At 64.8% G+C, this 15,992-nt stretch overlaps 1 protein-coding gene across 1 annotated transcript; it reads right to left on the bottom strand.

Annotated features, from left to right (window-relative positions):
- Positions 1 to 206: 206 nt before the first annotated feature.
- On the bottom strand, positions 207 to 15,061 carry PLXNB3 (plexin B3). Its single transcript, XM_081566058.1, has 36 exons — positions 14,900 to 15,061; positions 13,667 to 13,780; positions 11,143 to 12,240; positions 10,330 to 10,509; positions 9,756 to 9,884; positions 9,575 to 9,675; positions 9,009 to 9,138; positions 8,726 to 8,882; positions 8,527 to 8,635; positions 8,333 to 8,447; positions 8,132 to 8,257; positions 7,943 to 8,059; positions 7,584 to 7,677; positions 7,328 to 7,497; positions 7,015 to 7,166; positions 6,675 to 6,780; positions 5,997 to 6,127; positions 5,635 to 5,811; positions 5,336 to 5,528; positions 4,993 to 5,235; positions 4,740 to 4,901; positions 4,501 to 4,652; positions 4,259 to 4,359; positions 3,948 to 4,171; positions 3,616 to 3,794; positions 3,377 to 3,443; positions 2,792 to 3,119; positions 2,576 to 2,679; positions 2,390 to 2,486; positions 1,966 to 2,144; positions 1,670 to 1,830; positions 1,302 to 1,449; positions 1,100 to 1,164; positions 955 to 1,030; positions 803 to 877; positions 207 to 547 (listed from the first exon to the last, which is right to left on the bottom strand). The coding sequence occupies exons 1-36, from the start codon at positions 15,059 to 15,061 to the stop codon at positions 443 to 445; spliced, it is 6,027 nt and encodes a 2,008-aa protein (XP_081422184.1). The 3' UTR covers positions 207 to 442.
- Positions 15,062 to 15,992: the final 931 nt, after the last annotated feature.

The raw sequence follows: 15,992 nt of genomic DNA, 5'->3' as shown, positions 1-15,992 counted from the left end.
TGCACCAGGAAATAGTTGGGAAGGTGGGGTGGGCATAGATGGTGGCGGGAGGGCAGGGGCACCTTTCCTGCAAGGGTCACGTGAGGGAGGAGAGCAAGGCTTTGGGGTCCTCTTTTTAGCATGTGGCAAAAGTTCTAGCTGCGGGCTGGGGGCTGGGCCAGGGCACCCAGGAGACTCATGGGGAAGATGGGGCTGGGGACCAGGCATTTTCTAAAAAGACATGTTTGCATTTTATTTCCAGATGTTATCCTCCAGCAAGCATATGAATACAGTGGGAGAGGGAGAAGGATTGCTATAAATTAGAAAGAAGCCTCCCAGTGGCTCAACAAGGAGGGAGAGGCGGAGGCCCTCCCACTCTGTGCAGACCACGCCTGGGTCACGAGCTCCATCCTGGGTTGAGTGTGGGAAGGTGTGGAGATGGCGGGTCTTACTGCTGCCCGACTCACAGATCAGTCACTTTGTTTTCCACCAGCGCAGCGATCTGCTGCAGGCGGCAGGCTAGTTGCATCTTCTGGCCCACAGGGTCCTCCTCCAGGGCACCAATGATCTGCCAGGGCAGAGGAGGCCGCCCCACCTGAGGCCCCGGCCTCTGACCTGCCTCCATCTCAGTAGCAGGCTGGGAGCCAGACCTTCCTGGGGAATCTTCCTCCATGAAGAAGCTGAGCCCCTTCCCCAGCCCCGGGCCCTTCCAGTCCTCTGCCTACAGCGGACCTGGACCCTCCCGCCCCCAAGGGAGACTCCTGGGGCCTCCCTCTGGGCTCCGGAGGCATGCCCCTCTCCCTGGAATGCCCCCAGGTCTCACCTGGTCGTAGTACCTGTGGATGTGGGTGTAGAGTTCTTGCAGAGCTTGCAGGCAGTGGGGAGCCGAGGTGTAGTTCTGGGGGCAGCACATGGTGAGTGAGGCCCCAGCCTGGACCGTGAGCCCCCAGCCTCCCCCTTCCCCTGTGTCCTCACCCCCGAGAGCTCCGTTAGAGCCGAGTTCATCTCCTGGTAGCTCGCTGGAGGGCTCTGGCGGATATCAGAGTAGTATCTGCAGAAGGGCACAGAGTTAGGGGCAGGCAGCCCGGGAGGTCCCTTGTCCATGATGCCCAACACCTACCTCTCTACCATCTGCTTGTAGCGAGGGATCTCCCGGGCGTAGAGCAGTTTGTTCACCGGGGAATCCTGCTCTGGGCAGGGTGGGCGTGAGCGGGGAGATGCCCCCTCCCGGCCCCATGCCCCGCGGGGGGCCAGCCCCACCCAGGGCTCAGCGCAGAGCCCCTGTGGCTACCCCCCACCAGCCTGCCCTCCTCGGCCCTCACCCGGCCCACTTTATGCTCTGAGACTGTGCAGGAGTCCATGAAGGTCTGGGCGATGACGGCGAGGACTGCGTCCACATTGTCTGACACCCGCACGTCAAAGATGAGCTGTGGGTTCTTCAAGGTGTTCACCCAGAACCGCAGCAGCAGGCTGGAGACACAGGCCGGCCGTGGTGTGAGGCCCGGCTGGTCCAGCTCAGCTCCTCCACCTGGACCCTGGCGGTCCTGAGCTGCCTGGGGAGCTGGCCACACTGGGGGGCAGGGGGGCGGGGGCGACTGGCCACCCGGGGTCACGGCCCCCAGGCCTGGGCTCCTGTGTTCTGGTCTCTCTGGGACTCACCTGCCTGGGGCCAGGCCGGCAGGCGACGCACCTGTTCGTCTTCCAGATGTGCAAGGTCTCCGGGTCCTCAATGCTGTGCTTCTCGGCCAGCTCATCCAGGAAGTCAAACAGGTACTTGACGGCGATGGGCACGGGCCGGTTCACACTGAGGATGGCTTGGAAGGCGTCATCCACAAACTTCTGCAGCGTGCCCTAGAAGGCAGGGGACGGGGCAGTTTTGGGGGGGTCAGGGTGGGGGGCCCTCCGAGCTGTGGCCAGCCCCATCATCCCACAGTGTCTCCCCAGGTCTGTCCAGGTGCCCTTGCTGAACCTCCCCAGGGGCCCCACCTTCATGGACAGCAGGCGGGTGAGGTAGATCTCCGGGATGGCCTTGGCCCGCGCCCGTTCCCGGTCCCGGTCCCTCAGGCTGCTCCGCCGTGCCTTGGCCGCCTCTGGCTCCTCGGGGGCTTTCACCAGGTGCCACAGACGGACCCCACCCTCCTCGCTGTCCTCCAGCATGGGGGTGTCTGAGGGTGCAGAAGCTGGGCCTCAGTCTTTGGCCCCCCTGCACCCATGCCACCGGCTGGCGAACTCCAGCTCATGCCCGGAAGCTCCCCAACAGCGACACGCTGCCACCCTCGTCCACCCGCGGGCCTGGGCCCAGGAGGGAGTCTTGGCTTCCCCGCTGATGAGTTTTTGGGAGACCCAGGCATGGCCGACAGTATGGCCTCGAGCTCCTGGGGGCCTGTGGGCCCGGCGGGACCACACTCACTCTCCCCCAACGGGCAGCTGGGGGCCAGGCTCTGGGAGATGACGCCTCCTCCATTGTGCAGCTGGGGGATAAGCCTCACCGTGGCTCCGTCCGGGACCTGGCGGGGAGGGGGGCAAAGGCTGGGCTCCTTCCCTGGCCAAGCTTAAGGCGGGGGGCCTGCCCCCCTGGACCCCACCTGCCGGGCACCTTGTAGTGCTGCAGGGTGTTGAGTCTCTTCCAGCGGTTCTCAGTCACTGACGTCACGTCCTCATCTGACAGGGTGAGGTGACCCGCCAGGCCTGAGCGCCACTCTGGGGGTGCAGGAGGGGGGACCCGGGGAAGCCAGTGAGCCCACAGCCCATTCCTGCTGGGTAGGCAGAGCCGAGCTGCCAGGAGTGAGGAGAGCCCGGGGTGGGCCCTCACCGAGATCCAGGGCGTGCGCCGAGGGCCTCTGGGAGAACGGGGTGCCCTTGTAGATCTGATCCAACACCTTCTCCTTGACCTGAGTGATCGTGTCCGTGTCGAGCACCCGGGTGGGGATGTGCAGCGCCACGTTGCTCCCCGATGGCCCGCCTGGCCCCGGGCTGGCCAGCACCATCAGCGTCAGGGCCCGGAATTCCACATCCTCCCGCAGCAGGCGGCTGTCGTTCAGGGTCCGTTTTGCCTTCCCTGTCACCGCGTCCACGGGGCCCTTGTCCACCTGGTACTGGATGGCCCGGAGGAGCATGTACATTGGTTCACCAGCCACCTCCTGCAAGCATCAACCCGGGGATCGGCTGGATGCGTGAGCTCACAGGGGCAGCAGGCTGCATGGATCCAGGGCAGAGGGCGGCCCATGCCAGCGGGCTCGGCTTCACACGTGGCCAGGGCAAAGGCTCGCCACCTGTCCCTTACTGACACCCTGCCTTTGCGCCCGAGGCCCCCTGGGAGGGATTGGGCCACAGGTCAGGGAGCCCTCCCCACCGAAGCAGCAGCCCTGGCATGGGGCGAGGGGAGAGGGGCCCTCACCCTCAGGAAGGCGTATAGGCAGATGGACACCCAGTTGGTGAGCAGCTTCTCCGCCATGGTCTCTGTCCTGCGTGGAGTGAGCCCCAGGTCAGAGGGGCTGCTGCAGGGCCGTCTCGTCCCTCACCCAAGGCCAGTGGCGGAGGGCAGGCAGGGCTGACTTGCCCTACCAGTGGCTCGGGACCCAGCTGGCCACCAGGGGCTCCCCGGGCCCACCCAGCACAGAGCCGTCCAGGGCCAACCTTCGCAGCATGAGCTTGGGGTTCTTGTGCACGTAATGGGAGGCCAGGTCACCGAGCAGCGTCCTCATGATCTCCGTCAGGTACTCAAGCTTGCCATGCAGTGCCAGGGACAGCAGTGAGGCCACATGGCAGCGGTCCCGCTGCGAGAAGCTGGGTTGCCCTTCCAGGGTGTGGATGAGCTAAGTGGGAGCAGGGGTCGGGGGCATAGGTGCTCACTCTGGGCAGCCTAGCAGCCTATGCGGCCTCCCACCATGTGGCCCATGCCTGCCAACCACCCAGCCTCCCTTCTCGCCCCAGGCGCCCCCCGCCTAGCCTGCCTGCGTGGCCCTCACTGTCAGGAGGAAGAGCTTGCTGTTGAGCAGGTTGGAGAGCTGCATGAGGCCCTGGTGCATGGGCGCGCGGCGGCCCTCTTCGCCTGACCCCTCGACGGCCGGCTGCAGGGTGCCACCGCCACGCCCAGGGAAGAGGACCCGCTCGGCATAGGTTCGGTAGTCCACAAAGGGGATCCCGCTGGCCTCCAGGTCGCTGCTGAGGTCAGTCATCTCCGTCATCAGGTCTGCAGGCCAGGAGCCACTGGGGTCTGAGCTCAGGAGCGGCTCTGCCTGCGTCCCGCTCCCCCTGCCAGCTTCCCCCCCGGCCCCACCTGTGAACTCCTTGCGGCACTGGTCACCCACACCGATCTCCAGGTTCTCCAGCTGCACCAGAACCTTCTGGTAGTCCCGCAGGGCTTGCTTGCTCTTGTGCCTGCCGCCAGGGGGCCGGGTGTCAGCCACGCAAGTCAGCCTACCTGGGCCAAGACCCCCGAGCCCAGATGGCCGGCTGTGGGGCACCCTTGCCAGAAGTGAAGAGGGGACTGGACTGGACACTGGCGTGTGTGATCCTTACCTGTACATGAGGGTCAGGAGGAGCACAGCAGCAATCAGCAGGGCTGCACCCACGCCCAGGCCCACCTGGGCCTCCACAGGGAAGGCAGACAGCATGGGTTCCACCTCGTACTGGACCGGGCCCAGTGCCAGGCGCACATTGCCCATTTGCACCTGGGGGTGGTGGGGGGCACAGGACTCCTGAGCGCCGGCTCTGATGGCTTCGGCCACCCACGCCTGCGCCTGGGGTCCCAGCCTCACCACGAACTGCAGCAGGTTGCCTGAGCCGTTGCTGGGCTGTGGGACCCGCAGGGGCGGCTCGCAGTACAGGTGGGTGAGTGTCAACGTCTTCACCAGGCACTCGCCGTCACCGATGTGCACGCGGACTTCCTCCTTGCTGATGGCCAGGTTGAGGCCCTCGCCCTGGGAGACCGACTGTGGGCCTGAGCAGAGTTGCCCAGCCTGTGTCCGCGGGTGCCCCCCGCCCCCCAGTACTGCTGGCCGAAACCCTGACCTCCACATCCAGGACCTGGCCTGGCTTGAGACGGTAGGGGCGGGTGGGCCCTCCCTCGCGATGGAGGGGGGCCAGTCGAGGGTTGGGCTGGTACAGGAAGTCTTGGCCCCCACTGGCGTTGGCAAAGTCCACACGCATGTTGTCCAGGCTGAAGAAGACCCGCCGGGGTCTCGCCGCGTCAGGCACCGCAGGGCTCCGGCAGAGGAGGAGGGTGGATGAGTTGATGGAGCACACGCTGGAGCACTGGGAGGGGGAAGACCGAGACCCCGTGGGGTGAGCTGGGGGCTCCTGGCCTGCCCCGACCCCTTGCTGGGCACAGCCTTGCCTGCCACTGCAGGCTCACCTGCAGCCAGCCCCGCTCCAGCTGGACACAAGCCCGGGGGGCCACAGCTGGAGCCCCGCAGCTGCTCCTTGGGGTCAGGTCCTGGGACTGCAGCTTCACAGCTGCCCCCTCCAAGGTCTCCAGCCACACGGACAGCAGGGGCTGCTGTACCACGTCCAGGCCCGTGCCCCTGACTCGGATCAGCCGCCCGCCCCTGTGCCAGGATGGGACTCAGCGTGGCCAGGGCGGCCTGGCCCCATCCTGCCACCCCACCCTGCTGGCAGGGTGCACGGGTTGTCCCGAGTGCACCAGGTCCTCACCCCCGGAAGCTGACACTGGGCTCGGCTGCCACAAGCTGGGGGTCAGCAGTGTAGTGGAAGGGGCTGGCGAGCAGTGAGCGCTGGGCCTGGCCGAAGACCACTCGGACCACCGCGTCTCCTGGGCTAGCCTGGGGCATGGTGTGGCACACGATGGCCTCAGGACACACTGGCTCCCGGCTGTAAGGTGGGGAGCGGTCTGGCACCTTGGGTTCGAGCCTCGGCCTGGCCAGCCCACCAGAGACCCACTTTTCCTCCCCTACCAAGGGCAGAGACCCCACCACCACCACTGTACACCAGGGGACTCGGGCCCATCGGGAGCACCCCCAGCTGGCAGCAACCAGCTGGAAGCAGGAGCCACTTACATAGGGCAGGGCTGGCTGCCCACAAAGGCGCTGATGTTGCCTCCTGTCTGGAGGTGCTGTCCATGGATGGTGAGCTGGGTTCCCCCTGCCTGGGGGCCCCGCTGGGGACTCAGGCTCAGCAGGACAGGGTCCTGGGAGACAGGGCAAGCTAGAGCAGGCATAGCCATCTGGCCTGGCATTTCCTCACCTTGGCTCCAGTCCCTAAAGCCCTGTGCCCTGCTGCCATGCCCCACCAGGGGGTGCTCTGGTCCCCTCCCTGTATCGCATTGTCCTCAGCCCCAGCTCTATGCCCTAAGATGCCGTCACCTCCTCGGGGACCTCCTCACCACCTCCTCGGGGGTGCTGTCTGTGCCACGCGAATCTGCCCTGCCCCACATTGCTCCCTCCCTGGGCTTCCTGGCCCCGGGCAGGACAGGAGGGCTCAGGCTGGCGCCTGGAGGCATCTCTGCTCTCCCACATCCCTGTGCCCTCCTCACTCTCCCATCTTGGCCCCCAGCCCACCCCACACTCAGTGGCCAGAATGACCCCTCAGATCACATGGCTTCTGTCTTGGACACGAGGCAACTCTTCTTGTTCCCCTCAGGTCAAGTTGGAAGTGCTCACCCAGATGTCACTAGCCTCCTGCCCATTCTTGCTATGATCCCCCGGTGTGGGCACACACCCTGGGCAAGCACTGACCTGGTAGGTGAAGTACTGGGTTGAGATGCCTGGGGGCCGCCCCTTGATGGCCACTTGGATCGGCCCCACGGTGCTGTTGGGGGCAGGCGATGTGACACACACGATCCTGGCAATGGAAAGCCCAAGGCTGCTCAGGGGTCCTTGCCCGGCGGGAGCCACAGGGTATTTGCCAGCTGCTGCCCAGGGCCCAGCCCCCCTCCCTCTGGCTTATCTTCCTTTGGTGCATCTGACCCCAGGCCCACATGTCTTGGCTCCAAGCCTCCCTTCTCTCTGGGTGGCCAGTCTATGCACGCCTCCCCGGGAGGGCATCCCTCTGCCCCTGGCTGCCAGGATGCTTTACCGGGTTGAGATGCGGTAGAGAGACGGCTCAGGCCTGCAGGGCTGGCCAGCCACGCTCACGGCATCCTGCACGTCGGCGAAGTCCCGGCCCAGGTTGGAGCCCTGGATGGTGAGGACCAATCCGCCCTCAGGGGGGCCAGTCAGGGGCTCAACCTGCAACCGGGAAGGATGGTGAGGGAAGGCCCTCAACCCACACCCACCGAGGAGGGGTGGGCAGGGCTGCTAGTGCCAAGAAAGTGAGGGCTAGAGGTTGAGGGGAGGAGGCAAGCAGCTATGCCATTGGGGGGACGGTGGGTGCAGGTTCAAGGGCTCACAGTCTCGATCCTGGGTGTGGGACAAAGCGGCTCCACGGCTCCAGGTGGGCACAGCGGCCCATAGCGACAGGCAGGCTGGCTGTGGCTGCACCACAGGCAGCCCAGACTCCTGTTGGCCGCCTGGCAGTGGCTGCAGTCAGGGTGGCCCACGGCACAGTCGTACAGGGTCACTGGGAGGGGGTGGTCAGGCGGCATGGTGAGGTGACCCCGCCAGCCACACGCCCTGCCCTGCCCGCCCCACCGCCCCCAAACTGACCATGAAAAGTGCGGGCATTGTCCAGCCTCTGGCCCTCGCCCCGGGTGACGTAGATGGGCACCGGGAGCTCCCGCTGGACCATGGAGGGCTGGAACTGGGGGTGGAAGGGAGGGTCAGGCCCAACGCAACTCAGAACCTTCCAGGACCCCCGCCCGCCTCCTCCGAGAAGCTCCTCCCAGTATGAATACCCCCCACCCCCACTGCAGGACACATCTCCCAGCCGTGGCCTGCCCAGAGCAGGCCTCGTGAGTGACAGGGGGCTAAAGGGGGTGAGCGAGCCCCTGAGGGCCCGGGACAAGCCCAGGCGGCAGGAGGTGTCCAGTGGCAAGTGAGACTGGGGGGATCGGGCATCTGCCCACCTGCTGGGCCTGGCAGTGAATGAGGCCTGAGTCCCCAGCCACCTCCTCCAGGGACGCTGGCAGCCTCTGCAGTTGTCCGGGCAGCTCTAGCCAGCAGTGGTAGGAGGCAGGCAAGCCCTGGAGGGTGTATGCCGTCAGCAGCCTGAAAGCCATCAGCTGCCCCCGGCCCCCACCTGCCTGAATGCTCACCTGGAAATGCTGAAGGTTCTGCACGCGGAGGGCCAAACGGCTCTCCCAGCCCACCGGCACCAAGAGGGGGCCCACCAGGCCCTTGACCTGAGGACAAGCCCCTGGGCCACGCACCTGGATGTCCGCCTGGGGGGAGGAGATTGCTTAGTGCTTCGGAAGACAAGCGCTTAGGGGGTGTGGGGTGGGGGTGGATCCACCCACCTCTTGGGCGCTGTAGATGGTCCTCTCGCCCTCTGGACAGTGTTCTCCATACACACAGTGGCTGCTCTGGGGGCACCAGTGGCAGTGCCAGAGGCTGCCCACACAAGCACGGCACCTGGGAGGGCAGGGGGCTTCTGAGACGAGGCACTATCTGGGATCCCCACCCCTACCCTGCAGTCAGGCCGGGCACTCACGGGGCAGCCGCCTCCAGGGCTGCGACTGCGCCACAGTCATAGAAGGAGAAGTTGGTGGCAGCCACAGGCACGTCCTCAAACATCAGGGCCAGGGGCAAGGTGACGTGGTCTGGGAGGGGGATGGCAGCAGCAGGGCAGGTCAGGTGGCTCCTGCCCCTTCCAGTTCCTGCCCTCGCCCCTCGCCCCTGGGGCCCCTCACCTGTGCCTGGAGGGTTCAGTGGCAGCTGGTCCTGGGGAGGGGTGACGCAGGCCACCTGGGGCCCTTCCACGTGAGCCAAGCTGTCATAGTTGCCAAAGGCACAATGGAAGTATTCATCCATGGCCAGGGTGGGCAGCCGGGGTACTGACAAGGTGACCTGGGACACGTGTGAGGAAACCCAGCAGATGGGGTCCTTTGGAGGGGGCCACGGGGCTGAGGCAGAGGGGTCCAGGCAGGGAGGGTGTGGACAGAGGCAGAAGGAGAGAAGGAAAATGGGGCTCACTTGGCCCTGCTCCTGGCGGGGGTGGTAGGCCGGTAGCACGCTCTGGATGTGCAGACAGAGGCCATCCTCGTACGTCCACAGCCACTGGTTGGGCTGGGTTGCCCGCCTGCATTGGCTCTTGCGGGTACACCTGCAGGGCAGGGGCCCAATGGGTCCCTGCGTGGGACTCGGGCTCCCTGGGTGATGGGCAGTGAGGGGCATAATACGGTCCAGGTGGAGCGCAGCAAGCGGGGGGGCGGGGAAAGGGACTCCACTCAGACAGGAAGGGGCTGACCCCACAGGGCCTGGGGGCTGACACACAGCCTTTGGCCTTGACCGTGAGTCGAGGGCTGCTGCTGCAGTGGAGATGAGCACATGGACCTGAGTGAGGGGCACCATCAGGGATTGATTCCTGGGGCTGCCGGGTGGAGGGGAGCTGGAGTGGGCCAGGGGGCACCCGAGAGAGGCCAACAGAGGCCCTGTCCAGCCTGGGGCAGTGTTGGCAAGGGGACACCAACCAGGCTGGGGGAAGTGGACTGACCTCCCGGCCCACCTAGAAGCACTGCAGGTGCAGCGCCCCGACTTACCTGCCCTGCAGGACGCACCAGCCACACAGAGGGTCCTGGGCCTGGAGGCAGCTGCTGCAGTCCGGGAGCTGTGGGCAGGCTGCCACAGGGACCCGAGCCACCTGGACGGGCGGCAGAGGGCAGAGGCGGTGGGTGCAGGGCCTTGGGCCTCGTGTGCCTGGGCCCTAGGGACAGCCCTCACCTGCTGGGATGTCAGCACGTAGAGGTGGCTGCCGCTGCTGTCCACAAGCAGGTCGGGACTGATGGCCGAGCCCGGCGTCCCCACTTGCTGTGAGTGGTACACCTGGCCTTGGGTGCCATTGAGAAAGACCTGGGAAGGTGGGGGACAAGGCCTGCTCTCAAAATGGCCACAGGCCTACCATTTGGGGCATATGCTGTCATGTCCGGGGTTCCAGGGGAACCTCCTGGCCCATAGAGCTGGCTCCCATTCCTCCCCCAGATAGGGCAGCTGGGCCAGGCCATGGAGGGTGGGGCAGGCCCCCAGGCATCCAGTGTGCCCAAGTAGCCTCCTCAATTGAGCTTTACCCAGCTAAGGGAGACACGCAGACCACCAAGAGGCAAGAGTCCCCTGTTACCAGCTGTGGGACATCCCTAAGCTACACATTCAGAGGTAGAAGGAGACGGATGCTTCTGTGAGCCATCCCAGGGCAGGAGGGCATCCGATTGGGCCACTGAGGCCAGGCCCAGCCTGGCAGCATAGAGGCTGGGAACCGGGGGTCTGGCTGAGGGCCGCCTCGCCTTCCTCAGGCCCTTACCTTGTGAAGCTGGCCCTGGACATCTCCCAGGAAGGCGATCGTGTGTCCATCTGCCTGGAGGGCTGCGACAGCACTGATGGAGTGTTCGAGCTGCAGCAGAGGCCCTGCCTCCACGGGCTGGCGGCCTGCGATGGGGCTGGGCGTGTGTTCATCACCACAGGGGTATGACTCCGGGGAGTCCTGCAGAGGTGAGGACGAAGAGGGGAGGAATTAGTGCCCAGAAGAGGGAGGCCAGAGGTGCCTTCCCTGGGCCCAGGTCTGCAGTCTGTGGAGGAGGGCAAGGCAGCTGGTAGGACATGCCCAAGGTCGCACCTAAGAGGGAGAGACAAAGAGCCAGGAGACTTAGCCTAAGCTGGCCCTCCATGTCATCCTCTAAAGCAGAGGTCACTGGTGATGGGGAAAGCATCCAGCCACCCTTGGCCAGACAGTGGCTGGATGGCTCAGACAGTCCCTGGTGGCTCAGACAGTGAAAGCGTCTGCCTACAATGCAGGAGACCTGGGTTTGATCCCTAGGTCGGGAAGATTCCCTGGAGAAGGAAATGGCAACCCACTCCAGTGCTCTTGTCTGGAAAATCCCATGGACGGAGGAGCCTGGGGGGCTACAGTCCATGGGGTTGCAAAGAGTCCTGAGGACTTCACTTTACCCTTGGCCAGGACGACTTGTGATAGCCGCGGCTCTGGGCTGGGAGATGCTTCAGGTCCACAGAGGGCTAGGGCCAGGGAGGCAGGCTGGAGTAAGATAAGGTTGCCAGCTGCCAGCATGCAGAATCTCAGGGGACAAGGCGGGGGTGAGGCCTGGGCCCAGTCACTCACGGGCGGCAGGGTGACACAACGCGATGTGACGCCATATTCCACGGTGGCTTCCTCGGTGCCGCTGGGGCCCCGGCCACCCGCCGTGTAGCAGAGGCGCCGGGCCCGCTCCATGCTGGCGTCCAGCTCGGCCAGGGGAAAGGCACACAGGGCCGCCCGCGCCCGCCTCGGACCGGCAGCAAAGGCCCCCAGTAATGCGCCCGGGGCGAGGGTGGCGGCCTGGACGAGGCCGTGGCCCCGGCAGCTGAGGGGCACCTCCACGTAGGAGTAGAGGTTGGCATCCCTCAGGCAGACACGGGCCACGTACGAGCGATACTCGGCCTGTGCCCGGTCCCCACGGCGCCGAAAGACAAAGTAGGCCGACTGGGCGTCTGCGAGGGCTGCCACATAGCTGTTGTTGTAGTCGGAGAGGTCACCCACTACCAGGCGGCCCAGGCCCTCGCTGGAGAAGGGTTGTGGCCCGGCCAGCTGGCGCACCGTCAGGGGTGGCACCCCCGCCGACAGCTTGCCCGCCAGGCCCCGGGCCACCAGCAGGAGGTCCCGGTCGGGTCCAGGCACCACCAGGCCCACCGTGGGCACCCCTAGGGTGTTGGCGGCCACGAACTGCCCGTCGCCCGGGTCCTCGGCCCGGTAGAGGAGTTCTGCCACATCCTCCAGCTGGCGCTTCTCGCACACACCCTGCCGCACCTGCCCGCAGGCCACCAGCTCCCGGGCCCGCCCGCTGACCAGCAGCAGCTGGTTGGCGTTGTCCGTGAGCTGGGCCTGCGGGCACTCGGCCGGGTCCCGGAAGGGCACACAGTCAGGGCTGTCGAGGACGGGACCCGTGATGGCCACTGACTCCAGCCGTAACTCGGGGCTGAGTTGGAAGAGGCGATTCACCGCACCCACATAGAGCGCCCCCCGGCCCGGTGCCAGCGCCAAGCGGTGGAGGGTGGTGTTGGGTGCCGAGAAGCGGTGCGCCCCTGTTGGGGCAGGTGGCGGGCACAGCAGCGGCAGCACAAGCAGCAGGCGGGCACCCAGCAGACGCCGGGGTGCCATCTCAGGGCCCTGGGGGAGGCCGGGCAGGAGGGTGCAAGTCAGGGTGGCCGTGGGAACCGAGGGCTGGGGAGCAGGAGGGACAGACAGAAAGGGAGGGAGAGAAGGGCGGAGAGAGAGAAGAAAGCTGGGGCAGATGGAAGCAAAGGGAGAGGAGAGAGAAAAAGTCCAAGCGACTGGGGGACCAAGAGAGGGATGGAGAGTCCCCAGGGGATGACGGTGGGGTGCCCATGAATGTGCAAGGGAAGAACTTTCTTCATCTTCCACTTTATATGCAGATCCTACAAGGCCACGAGAACATCCGCAGAAGGACTGAGTCACCGAGAGAGGAGAGACCCCTGAAAGGCCCTGCAGACAGCAAGGGCCAGTGGCCAGGGCCAAGGCAGAGAACAGAGGGCTTGGAGGATGGAGGGGGGCGGCCCAGACTGAGCTGGGGGTGCTCAGTGCCGAGGCAGGTGAGGTGCAAGGGACCGAGAGACCACCCAGGGTGCAGGGATGGGGGGAGGCCAGTCCTTTGCCTCATGGCTCCGGCAGTCAGGGGTCCACCAGGGTCTGGCATGGAGAGTGTTGATGGGGATAGGGTATGAGAAAAGACAGGGCAGGGACTTCCATGGTGGTCTGGTGGCTAAGACTCCACGCTCCCAATGCAGGGGCCCTGGGTTTGATGCCTGGTCAGGGAACTTGATCCCACATGCCACAACTAAGACCCAGTGCAGCCAAATAATTAAATAAAAACTTAAAAAAAAAAGACAGGGCAGAGAGAAGACAGGCAGAAAGAGTGGGCCCGGGTGGAGTGAGAGGAGTGCTTGAAAGGAAGTTCAAGCGAGGAGTCAGGCATCCCCACCCCCCGACCTGCAGCCATTTTGGGGCCCAGACCGGAGGGAGCCCCCCGCAATCCCCCACCCTGACCCAGCCCAGTAGGGGCCCAAGGTTGATCCCGAAGCAGAAGGCTCCGAGTGGGGTCCCTGTTGCACCTTCCAGCTCACCTCCCAGCCAGGGGCAATTAGCAGCCTTGCACGGTGCCCAGGTGACAAGGTGAGGGACACACATCACGAGCCCCTGGGCCCATGACCTCTCGAGCCTCCGTCCTCCTGAGCCCGGGAGCAGACCCCCAGAGATGGGGCAGAAGGCAGGTCCTGAATTGTTGACCGAGAGTCCCACACAGCTGGGGGTGCGGGCGGGTGCCTCCCAGGAGGGCACCCGCAGGCATTCCACAGCCAGCAGCTCCAGACCCCGTGGGCGTGCAAGCTGACGGGAGAGCCCCTGAGGAAGGCCCCTGCGCCCTTATCTCGGGGGCACAGACAGGAAGGTCAGGCCTGCCTCAGGGACTGGGCCATTTCCTCTGGAGCCCAGTATCGGCGGCAGTGTCTGGGGCGGGTCCAAGGCTAGAGGGCCTGCAGCTGGAGGTGCAGGGCAGGGGACCCCTGGGCTCCAGGTTCCTCTGTGCTCAGGATGGATGGGGGTCCTGGGGACCCAGGACTTGGGCACTTACCCTGGTGGACAGCAGCGGCAGAGGCATCTCTTGGGCGGCGTGGCACACACGTCCTGGGTTCAGCTGCCCCAGGGCAGTGGTGATGGGCACAGGACGGCTGTAGGGGGCATTGTCCTGAGTGGGAGGGAGACAGTCGAGGCTAGGCCCCATTCACATTCACCCCGCTGGAGGAGGGGGCCGGGGCCTGGCAGGCGGGCTCCCCCACAGCTGGCAGCTTTGTCTCCGCCCCAACAATATCCCTTCTGTCCAGAGGCCCAGGCCAGGGACCCACTCTCTGGTGTTTCTAGTCCCACATCCAGGCTGCCCTGACCCGGGGGCTCCCTGTCACTTCCCACCCGCAGGGAGACAGCCCCCTGGGAATCTGGGGACAAAGGGGGTAGAGTTGCCTTCGGCCAGAAACAAATGAGACACACACAGCTAGTTCCCCCATGCCCACCCGGTGCCAGCCAACAGGCTCCTCCCCGTGTGCCCCCAGGGGTCCCTGTGAAGGGCCTGGAGGAGGTCATGGAGCGCCCCTCCCTCCCCCCGAGGGTCAGCCCCTGCATGGGCAGCCTCACCCTCCACAGCCTTGGCGCCTGGCTGGAGGCAAGCCTTGGCCCTCAATGCCTGCCTTTGTCCGGGCCGGAGGCAGGGGAGAGGCTGGCCAAGGCAGCACCCCCCTACTGGGAGACCTCCCCCTACGCCCCCAACTCCCCACCCCCAGGGACTGGCAAAGTCATGCCAGGTACAGTCTGGTGCCAGTGGAGGGGGCCGCGGCCAAGAGGACACACAGGAGCAGATGGGCACCCAGCCTTCAGCCTCAAGTGGGGACGAGACTACCATCAGGCGGCTGGCTTCCCGTGCCAGGCTCACATGGCCCCGTCTGTATGCTGAGCTGACAGCACTCAGGCCGTGGCTGTGGGGCGGGAACTGGTCAAGGACCCCTCTCGCCCACGGTGTGCAATCACAGCAAGCTCCAGGGCCTGGTGGCAGTAGCAAGGCTGGCAGCCACCTGCCTGGGCCGGTTGGGTGGCTGTGGGGGTGGGCAGCGTGGTAGGCTGCTTTCCTACCCCCCGTGCCCTGCCCCGTGGCCAGAGGCACCAGCTCTCTCATTTGGGGCCGCAATGGGAGTCTTACCACCCAGCTCTGGGGCCACCCCCTGGCTAGGGTGGGGAGATCTGTGCCCCCCACTACCCCACCCCTGACCTGGAGGCCCCTGAACCCTGTGCCTGGCCAGCCCCAGCTCCTACCTACCTGGGTGGGGCTCCTGGCCGGGGCCGAAGAGCAGCTGGCAGTGCCAGGAATGAGTCCTGGCCTCCCTCCCCACAATGCAATCGCACCCAACCCGGTGGCCTGGCCTGGGCAGTCCAGCCCCTCCGTGCCCGCCCCTTTGCCCGACGGCTCAGGGCAGGGCATTGCTGCCCTCTGCTGGCTTTGGTAGGCATGGTGAAGGGGCCGGCTGCTCACCTGCCCAGAGGAGATGGTGCCCTCCCACGGCGGGACTGGCAGGCACGCAGTCCATAGCTTGCCATGAAGTGCCTACTGAGTGCCAGACGCGACCCTGGCACTGGTACTGTTCAGAGACAAAGCCCACTGCCGTCTGCCCCAAGACACTCCCGGATCTAAGGGGCATAACTACCTACCAGCAGATGAGACCCCAGCTCATCTGTGGATGGCACTGTGGGTCACCAAGGAGGGGGACTCAAGTCTAGGGGTGCACAGATCCTCTAGATGTACAAACCGGGTTTAGAAAAAGCAGAGGAACCAGAGATCAAATCGCCAACTTTCGCTGGATCACCGAGAGAGCAAGGGAATTCCAGAGAAACATCTACTTCTGCTGCATTGACTACATGAAAGCCTTTGACTGTGTGAATCACAACAAACTGTGGAAAATTCTTCAAGAGATGGCAATACCAGACCACCTTACCTGACTCCTGAGAAATCTGTATGCAGGTCAAGAAGCAACAGTTAGAACTGGACATGGAACAATGCACTGGTTCCAAATTGGGAAAGGAGTACGTCAAGGCCGTATATTGTCACCCTGCTTATTTAATGTATATGCAGAAAGCATCATGCGAAACCCTGGGCTGGATGAAGCACAAGCTGGAATCAAGATTGCCGGGAGAAATATCAATAACCTCAGATATGCAGATGACACCACCCTTACGGAAGAAAATGGAGAGGGACTAAAGAGCTGCTTGATGAGACTGAAAGAGAAGAGTGAAAAAGCTGGCCTAAAACTCTACATTCAAAAAACTAAAGATCATGGCATCTGGTCCCATCACTTCATGACAAATAGATGGGGAAACAATGGAAGCAGTGACAGACTTTTTTTTGGGGGGTCTCC

This window comes from Giraffa tippelskirchi, chromosome X (assembly GCF_054371585.1).
Source record: "Giraffa tippelskirchi isolate mGirTip1 chromosome X, T2T-mGirTip1v1.2.pri, whole genome shotgun sequence".
In the NCBI taxonomy this organism is placed as follows: Eukaryota; Metazoa; Chordata; class Mammalia; order Artiodactyla; family Giraffidae; genus Giraffa; species Giraffa tippelskirchi.
Note: the sequence above shows the minus strand (reverse complement) of the source record. Positions and strands in the feature narration are given on the sequence as shown.